At 33.7% G+C, this 9,533-nt stretch overlaps 2 protein-coding genes across 3 annotated transcripts; both read right to left on the bottom strand.

Annotated features, from left to right (window-relative positions):
* Window positions 1-435: 435 nt before the first annotated feature.
* Window positions 436-2,393, bottom strand: LOC123218300. Its single transcript, XM_044639676.1, has 2 exons — window positions 2,052-2,393; window positions 436-800 (listed from the first exon to the last, which is right to left on the bottom strand). The coding sequence occupies exons 1-2, from the start codon at window positions 2,304-2,306 to the stop codon at window positions 615-617; spliced, it is 441 nt and encodes a 146-aa protein (XP_044495611.1). The 5' UTR covers window positions 2,307-2,393; the 3' UTR covers window positions 436-614.
* An 883-nt stretch (window positions 2,394-3,276) lies between these two features.
* LOC123219327 (zinc finger protein ZPR1-like) lies at window positions 3,277-9,509 on the bottom strand. Of its 2 annotated transcripts, XM_044641218.1 has the most exons (17): window positions 9,259-9,509; window positions 9,120-9,164; window positions 8,991-9,031; window positions 8,683-8,764; window positions 8,049-8,093; window positions 7,732-7,788; window positions 7,275-7,334; window positions 7,061-7,188; window positions 6,622-6,886; window positions 6,464-6,530; window positions 6,275-6,345; window positions 6,117-6,206; window positions 5,459-5,567; window positions 5,283-5,374; window positions 4,650-4,755; window positions 4,224-4,333; window positions 3,277-3,578 (listed from the first exon to the last, which is right to left on the bottom strand). In XM_044641218.1, the coding sequence occupies exons 1-16, from the start codon at window positions 9,373-9,375 to the stop codon at window positions 4,230-4,232; spliced, it is 1,479 nt and encodes a 492-aa protein (XP_044497153.1). In that variant the 5' UTR covers window positions 9,376-9,509; the 3' UTR covers window positions 3,277-3,578; window positions 4,224-4,229. The 2 variants fall into 2 exon arrangements, with proteins under 2 accessions (XP_044497153.1, XP_044497152.1); XM_044641217.1 differs by lacking the exon at window positions 3,277-3,578 and having other exon boundaries at window positions 3,972-4,333.
* Between the last annotated feature and the right edge of the window lie 24 nt (window positions 9,510-9,533).

Genomic DNA, 9,533 nt, shown 5'->3' with positions numbered 1-9,533 from the left:
GCAGATCTTTTGAAGAGTGTACATTTACGTTGTTTAGTGAAGTTCAAGATAATTCTCTTCTTTTATCATGTCCAGAATTCTCAAATTGAGAAAATTAATGTTGCCAACGACCATGGAGAAACCTGAAAATAACAGCTCTACTTCGCAAACATTGAGACATCTGGTATTACTGTACAGATGCATTTTATTTGAGTAATTTTTTATTATTCAAAATGAAAAATTGCGGTAATCATTTATTAATTGATACAAGTAATAAAAAATAATTTACCGGAATAATTGATTACCTTGAATCAAATGCCCCATAAGAGAAACCCGTTTCTGTTCACATATCATAGTTTAACTTTTCAATATTCACTTCAGGAAATCTTTTAGAACAAAGAATGTCTGATGTTTCCACTTTGTAGCGTCACAAACATATCTCAATCAAATCCCTTCTGAATGAATTTCTTTGGATTGATTTATAATCCGTGTTCACAGCATATTTCAAACTCTACATCAAGTTTGGGAGCAATCTTAACAAGTAAAAGCAAATTTGACTGGAATTGGTTACATATGCAAGACATTTAGAACAATAGGTATATAAACACTGTATAAGCTCAAGACTTTCAGCTTGGTCATTGTTGTGTTCGACTCTGCTTGATCAAAAGCCAGACAGCTATGATACAAGGAGATGATACCATAATCAGAGACTGCAAGATGTTGGGTCTGGTTATTTCTGGGAATAGGATGCTTCCATACTTGATGACAGCCGCACCCACAAATGATCCTGCTCCTACTTTTAACAAATAGTTGACATCTTCCTGTTTTCAACAGCAAAATGCAATCGTAACTGGATATATTCATGTGTGCAACTTAAACAATTTTTTGAGTACACACCACACACAAAGATTGCATTACCAAGTCCTCTGTCATCTGGTGTTCGTGATATAATGGACTAACCAGTAAAAATTGCTTGTTGGATAGTTGACCGTAGTTGACCACTACCTATCTAGGTCTTAAAATATTTGAAAGATTGAACAGTCTTACTAAGTCAAGCAAAACATGCTACATCTCCTTTGGAGTCATATTAAGACAATGAAAATAAGTATCCATTCCAATGACTGCTGGTAGCCCCCTTATTCTGTTTAAGACCTAGATGCTTTTCATTGACAAAGATACAGAAAATGTTTTTTCAATCTATCCTACTTGAAGCAAAAGGATGGCAACAACATCATCATATTAAAAACACTACGAAGTCCAACTTGTCTGTGATGATCACCATAATTTAGAAGACAATAACAGAATGAACACAAACATCAAAACATGAGAATAGAACATTAATTTTACGACTGTACCCAAAGTTACCCTTGGGGTCAAATCATTTGATCTTTTTACATTGGTTCAAAGGGTTTGGATTAACTTGAGAAGGGATAATTGACCATGGTGTCAAAAGTGTCTAGAACTTTCATTCAACTAAGCAGTTGATTAAAGATTTGAACTCTGTTCCGATCTTTTTCCCCACTACAGTGAGGCTTTGACTGCTCGTACAAGTAATCAAACAACTAGCATAGCACCATATGTACTATCATAATATACCACTAAAACATTTTTCTAAAACCTTTAGGGTGTTTCACATTACTTCCCTAGTCCTAAACCAAGCCAAAAAGCTCTTGTATTCTAGCCGACATAGGAATGTATATATACTTTGTTTCTATTTTTCTAAAAGGAAAACTTCATGTAAATTTTAAAGCTCCTGTGGCACAAGAGAACTGCGCCACTAGAACCTAACTTAGTAACAATTACCTTCAGCAACTGATAGAGATATCAAGAAAGCAATGATAACAGGTAGAAGAAGGGTGAGAATTACAGGTAATATGAACTTGTAACAAAGAATTTATTGATTTTGGGTTAGAATTACAGGTAATATGAACTAAAATAAAATTTTATTTTTAAATTGTTAGTATTATGCAAATGTACAGTGAAACCCACATCAATGAGCATTTATTTGAAAGAAAATATGTACAGTGAACCCCACATCAAAAGTAAATAATTGAAGGCCATAGTTAAGTGACCTGAGTGAATGAATCTCGGTCTTCTAACTGGTGATTGTTGGAGGCTTGAACTGTGAATGAACGTTGTAGACTTGGCACTGGAGAGTGATTTGTAACGTTAATGAGAAATTTAGTGGAACCCATGTGCTTCCTTGTCGGGTTTAAACAACGGTGGCTTGCAGCGGTGAAGGTGTACCTGAGCTTCGGTGCTCCTCCAGCTGTGGTGGTTAAGGTAGCCACATCTGTCACAGCTTGGGTGGATGCTGTCGTTGCCATCGTTCCAGGCTACTTTTAAATTTGGGAATTTTGGAAAATCAAAATCAAATTTAGAGGTGCTCAAATGTGTCACTTTTTAAAATTATTTTCTATTTTATCCAAAATATAATAATTATATTAGCAATTTTGGAGGTGCGCAAATATTAAATAAGTCTTTTTTTTTTTAATCATTTTCAGATTTATCCAAAATATAAAATTAAACACTGGTTTCTCATGACTACGGGTTAAACCTTTTTTATTTTCATTTTGACATAAAAAGGTATAACGGTAGGTAAGGTGTCACTTAAAAAGAATCTTAACGGTTAATAAAATTAATAAATTATTAAAATTTTTAATAAAAAAATTTGAATTCAAATTTCTGTCATATTTATAAAATATTAACTTATCTAATATAATAATGTATAAAAATTATAAGTTTAATCATTATATTCTAAATTTATCTATTTAAATATATGTTTGTACACAAAGATTAAGAGGAATATAATCTTTTTCATAAGGGAAACGAGAGACTTAAATGTATTCTATTATGTATGAACTTTTAGTAGAAGTTAATTGATTGTTTACTTAAACATAAATGGGTTTAATTAATAAATAAAATTATACATATCTATTTTTAATTATATAATTTAAATATATAAATAATATATTTTTATAAAATTAAATAATTTTAAATTAAAAATAAAATAATAATAATTTATATTATAATATATTATCTATATATCCAAATAATATATTAAAAATATAAATAATGTTGGCTTGAGGGGCCACAGCTAAGGGTAAATTAAAATTTGTTAGAAATATCAAATTGATGTTTGTTGATATATCCTGGATATCCTGGGAGGTGATATATCATTTTACATGAACGACGTCGTCCTCACCCCTTTAATTTCCGATTTTCAACCTTCGGTGCTTCGGTTAATCCATGCCAGAATGAACTGAAATATGTTCCTTCTCATTTCTGGAAATAAGACAAAACACATGATTTAACTTTGTTGCTACTCAAACTATCATAACTGAATTTTGAAACAGAACACATCTCTCTTCCTATAAATTTGACATTTTCATCATTTCCCAACTTTATCAGAACTCGGTGTTCTTTAATCGTTGGCCGATCAATAATAGGCCTTTCCAGCATCCCTTCACCTACTTCTTGAAAACCTCCATTTTTTTTCAAACTAATAACTGACCTGCAATTCCCGGAACAGTGGCCGCCATGACATGATTTCTCAATTTCATCAGGACCATGTTTCATCAATTCACCAACTTCAGTTTCCGCAGCAACAAAAACCTAATTCATCACATTGTCCCCGTGTTTTAATCAATCACATTCTACATTCCGTCCACCAAGCTGTCAAAATTCTTTTTCTCACAGAGCAATCTAGTGAAAATGGATTCATAGGTGACACAGATCAACTCTAACCAGACACTACCCGTTGATTTCAGAGAATGATTAGAGAAAGAGAAGACTATTGAGTATAATGGAAATTGGATGTAACATAGACCAAATAAAAATCGTTTCAGACTCATACAATGTTCTGTTTTCTTCTATTGACACCATTGCATGAACCATCTCATTTAAAAAAAAAAAAAAAAGCTTCATCCATAAAGAAACATTTTAAGCAACTTTTCTTTAATGCCATTTTCAAGTATATTAAACTGGGCAAATGAAAAGGAAAAGGCTCACAATTGTAGCATCGACTAACCAATGAGGAAAGTATGGTTTTTCTCAGGGTAGCATTGAAATTAGCTTTCCCTTAATATACAGTTTGCCGACAAATTGCACAAAAAATCACAATATTTCCATATTTGTATTGTTTCAATAAGTTGCACCAAAACTTCTAGCTTAAATATTCATTTCACATAACTAGTACACACAGCTTCACATAAGTTAAAATTTTAACAGAATAATTTGCATACTGTTCCTTATGCATTATCTGTTGAGTTGTATGCAGCATCAGCTGAGGAGGTGTCAATATCATTCAAACCCAACTCCTCATTCTGCTCCCATGACCTCTCATATTCCTCAACTGGCAAAAAAAAACCAAATAATACAGTCCCCTTGTTTAAAAAAATGAATTCTTATTTCAATTTATAAAAATAAACAACTGACTCTCGTACTACCCTGAGAACAGTTTAAAACTATTTACATCAGATCTCTATGAATAGTTTTCTGTCCCAAGAAGTTGTTTCAGATTTAGAATGAACTATGAATAAAAAATCTCTAAGAATAGTTTTGATCCATCCAAATAAAAAACCAAAAGTTGGTTCAAAAAAAGAAAATAAAAAAAAAAAATTATTCAGTTAAAAGTTAAACTTGCAAAACTAGGAAGATTGGAAACTTACATGTTAACTGGTGGTCATCTTTCATATCATCTGTCACCGGTGCAATAAAAGAATTTGCTAATGCATCATTGATGATTAATGTCCACGGCTCTTCCAAACTCAAAAGCTACAAGATGAATATCAGACTCCCTCATGTACTCTCTCCCAAACTCAATAACGTAAATCACTCCATACATCATATGCAGTTTATAAATGACATGAATTATATTAAAATGCTCTTTCTTAAGATACAAAACAAAAGAAAAATCATTTTCAAAGTGAATTATCGAGTCAGCATTCTTACCATGTCAAGTTCTAACTTATCTTAATCTATACAGGATTCAGCTCAAGAATTGTTTTTTAATGTTTTATCTACATCAAAGCTCAAGCCTTAATTGATTTATTCAACCTGATCTACATTAGGTAAGTGTTAATAGTGATCAGCTGCCGTGCATCAATACCAAACCTAGCTGCATGCATTTTTCACATTAGAAAGCCCAAAAAAACTACCAAATGGTATTATGTTATCCCTTCTTCCTATGCAGATCAGATGGTTGTTTACAGCTTGGCACTGGTTATTTATTACAAAAGCTCAAATAAACTGAACCTTTATGCTGACTGACAGCATAATCTCCATGGAAGTTTGGGTCATACCTTGTTCAACCTTGCCTTGAAATCTTCCCACTTGTTTTTTTTATTTTCATCAAGGCTGTCTCCAAAAGTGAATCCATGCACTCTCTCAAGGCCTGCACACGCATATCAATTTATGGTTAGATATCCATATTGAGAAATGCATAACACACAAAACAGAGTTGTGAAGTCATACTCACTTTCATTAATTTTTGTAATCAAACCTTCCACAGTTGTTACAACTCCACCAAGAGTGCCACTGGCCAGCTCCAAATCAAGCTCTGGAACTTTAACACCAGCAGTATCTGACTGATACATCTCAAAAGACATTTTTTGTTATTGAACAGTAAAAGGATTAGGAGCCAACAACAATGTTTTCTTATCTCAAGTCCATTATACATATCATACTAATATAATGGCAGAAACACTAAAAAATAAAAATTAAAAGCACTACTATCAATTAATTATCAAACTCAATGCACTTAAGCTGCTTCATCAGAAGATAATGAAAACCAGATCATAATCTCATTATAAGGTAGTCAAAACAGCCCTTTTGCTGTGAAATGGAATATTTCCTATTGCCTTCGAGGTATTGATATTTCAGAAAGGAGACTGCATCCTATCAAAATCATATGCTAGTGCATGCCACCCAAAAAGTTTGATGATCACCAGCTATACATAAGATATACTTGAAATAGTAACAACACAATAAAATACACATACACAGAGACAGAGAGCGAAGGTGCAACTATTGCAACCAAAGATTTAACTACATGGTTCTCAATAGAATAAATTGTATAAGGCAAAAGAATGCCAGATAAATAGCTAAAGAATGCAAGAGAATCCAAATAACCATACCTTTATCACATCACGGCTTAAGTCATTAACGTTCTTTACTCGCAGAGAAATTCTCTTTCCTTTTTCAGGAATTCTACCGCCTGGCTTTAACTGCACATGGATTGCATTAATCAGAATTCACCATCACATGTGAAAAGTATAAAGTAAACACAACAAACCTCTGAATTGCGGTAACCACAAGAATCACATGTTGATGCCATGACAATTACTTCTTGAAAGTATGGAATCCCTGTATGTTGTTAAGCTCAACATAGTTTATGCATAAAATAGCCCAATTACAAAAGCTGGTAGACATAACTTGGATGATTGTACCATGGTAATGAAAATGATGACAATAAAAAGGATACTAGTTACAAACATTCGAGTCTCGCATCTAGCAGCACATGCTCCACAGGTAGATGGGAAAGTCATAACCTATAAGAAGTTCGTACAGCCGGTAACAGAGCATTCAAAGATACTGGGAAAAACAAGAAAAATCAGAATATCAATATATGAAATTGTCTACCTCTTCCGGTGCTGAGTACCTAAATAAAGCATCAGCAATTTCGGCGCTATTGCTCTGAGCAATGGCACGATGGCCAGCCACTGCTCCAACTGATCCATGGGGTACTCTTTGCATTTGATCAGAAGTGCTGTTGGTTTCCTCAGTTATTACAGCATGAGACTGTTCCAATTGCGTTGGGACAACAAGATACCCCAAAGACACTTGCTGCTCTGGAGTTCGTTCATAGAACTTAATATTTAATAATGGGTCTGGAGATGGAGCATACCTATCCATATCAAAATACAGAGTCATATTTTTTTAAACATAATATAAAAGAGGTGTCCATCCAAGAAAAATAAGAAGATAAGAAAGGCAATTTATACAACTACAACCTATACATCCTACAGAAAACACAAATTATGCAAGAGAAATAGACCTCTCAATTAAACTCATTTCTTACGGATTCTCAATGAAGCTGTTCCCAGCAGGATCGTCAAGGATGAACGTGAAGGATAAATCACCCCTAGCACAAGCTCTCAATTTCAACAGAAACTGGTCAATAGCTTCAGCAGTCTGAGGATCCACTTTCTGGATAGCCAAGAAGATATTACTTAAAAGAAGAGAAAGGCATAATGTAATATCAAACAAAACTTATGACCAAATTAAAGATTCACCTTCCGTTCTTCCTGAAGGGCCTGCAATTCATCAGCAGCTCGTACCAATATCCCTTCAACCTAGAAGAACTCCACTAGATCAGATAGAGAAAAGCAAAAGGAGAAACCTAGGAAAACCAGTCAAGTACTGTTATTAACTCTAGATTTGGCATAGAGCAAGAAGTAAAGTAGGGGACCTGTATGAAAGGGATGAAGGAAAAAAGAAGGCAAAGGCATCACTTCCCTCCTCATATCAGCAATAAGGTCAGTTAAACTGTACACACTTCATTTATTTATGTTATATGTACTTCTCCATATTGGCATTATATTTAGAATAATGGCAGGAATATAAAGTAATTCCCTTTCCAGAGGAAAGAAACTCAGAAGCAGCTTTCACTATGCCAACACAAAGACACTTAGAACCCAACAGGAAGGAAAATAAATAAATCAAGTAATGTGTTGGAATTAAAGGACATACAGTTGATAGACTTCCCCGCTGAGCCTCTGTAGGAATCTCAAAATCCAGCTCAGGAATCTGCATCATGATAACATAAAAGATATCACTGTCTCAGTATTAACCCAATTAGGCTTTCTTATTGCTTCTAACAAACAAGTCTTAGGAGAGAGAAAAAGAAAGACACCAAGTTGTAATCTAATAAACTATCAATCCCCACTTGCAAGCAAAATAATACATCCACAAAACAATCAAAAGTTCCATAATTATAAACACACATAACTGTGGCTATAAAATGTGCAATTGTACACAAAATGTTACATAAATATCAATTCTTATACCTTAATGGTTGCAGACTCAGATTTCACAACTTGCCGGTGGAACATCTGCATTAAAGGTGGTCATCAATTTTCCATACTCACAAGAGACAATTGAAAAAACTTAGAATTAAAGAGGATAGAAACTAAAAGAAAAGCTCTAGACCAATGAGATGAAATTAATACAAGAACTGAAGATTTTAGGATTAGTACAAAGAGTACAAATAAAATCCATGATAGGTGAAATTCCATATTAGATTATAATAATATCATAAATAACCCTGCAGAACAATAAGACGGCCACTTCTAGGGTACATAGCAGAAAGGAATAATGATTTCCAAAAGCCACTTCAACAGTGGTAAAGATTGCCTAACAATGAAAAGGATAGTGAACTAAGATATTTCTATCATATCTCATATGGAAACCTGGTACTTCTTAAATAAATAGCTTCCAAAATGCCAAAATAGTTAACTAAGAGAAAGCAACACTTAGAGGCCAAAGCATAAAGTGCCACGAATACTGAGAAAATGTTAACATAGTCTTTGTCACAAATTTTTTAAAACAGAAAAAAGAGCTACTATTATTCCTATAAAAATATTAGTTCTGACACAGAATTGTTGTATGTTACAACATGTTCGATCTTTCAAGAGGGCATACCTTCTGATCACCTGCCGGTACCTCCAAACGGTAACAACAACCCCTAGGTTGGATCTCACCAGCAAACTGAACCTCATTGTTCCTACAAACAAAGAAAAAAAGGTAAAAGACGAAGATCATTTAAGTTCCAAATGTACTATCTAAATTCCAACTTAACTATGTAAACAATAACGATAAACATAAGACTTATATCTAAACTAAGTTCTAGCATAGAATGCGTACTGCACTAAAATACGATTAACTAAACAAAATTTTTGAAGTAAAATGCATTCCAAGAGAAAGCCAAAGAAGCTTTGTATCAAAATTACCTCTCATCACAATGCGAACATTCAAAAGCTGACAACAAGACCTACAAGAAACAAAAAAACTTAATTTGTCATTCTAAACAAGACAAAGACATAAATTTATGAATAAACACAAATTATCACATTCCATACCTTCCTGAAATGCGGTATCAAGGTCAATAAAAACCTCGTGACTCCCTGGTCAAGATTAAAACACATTCGTAGTGGCAAAAAAAAGTGTCAAAATTAGAAAAAAGTAAGGCTTCGAGTAGTTTGAATTAAGAAAACTCACGTTTTCGCCACAACGCATACAGAGACTTTCGACTTGGTAAATAGGAGCATCCCCATCTTCGGCAGAAACAGCTTCTACGACTGACTTAACGTCGACTATTTCTTCTTTGTTCTCCATCCTCTTTTTTTTTTATTTTGAATGTAAACAACTTTCTTCTCTGCTTTTCGTTGTTCTGATAAAAGAAAATGGGAGGTACAAGGTTGAAACTTGAAGAGTTGAGTCTCTAGAAAGGGCTAGATTTGCTAGACGAGGCGGGTAGGGATTTAGAGCTTGGT

This window comes from Mangifera indica, chromosome 6 (genome assembly GCF_011075055.1).
Source record: "Mangifera indica cultivar Alphonso chromosome 6, CATAS_Mindica_2.1, whole genome shotgun sequence".
Taxonomy (NCBI): domain Eukaryota; kingdom Viridiplantae; phylum Streptophyta; class Magnoliopsida; order Sapindales; family Anacardiaceae; genus Mangifera; species Mangifera indica.
This window is presented reverse-complemented; position numbering and strand designations above follow the sequence as displayed.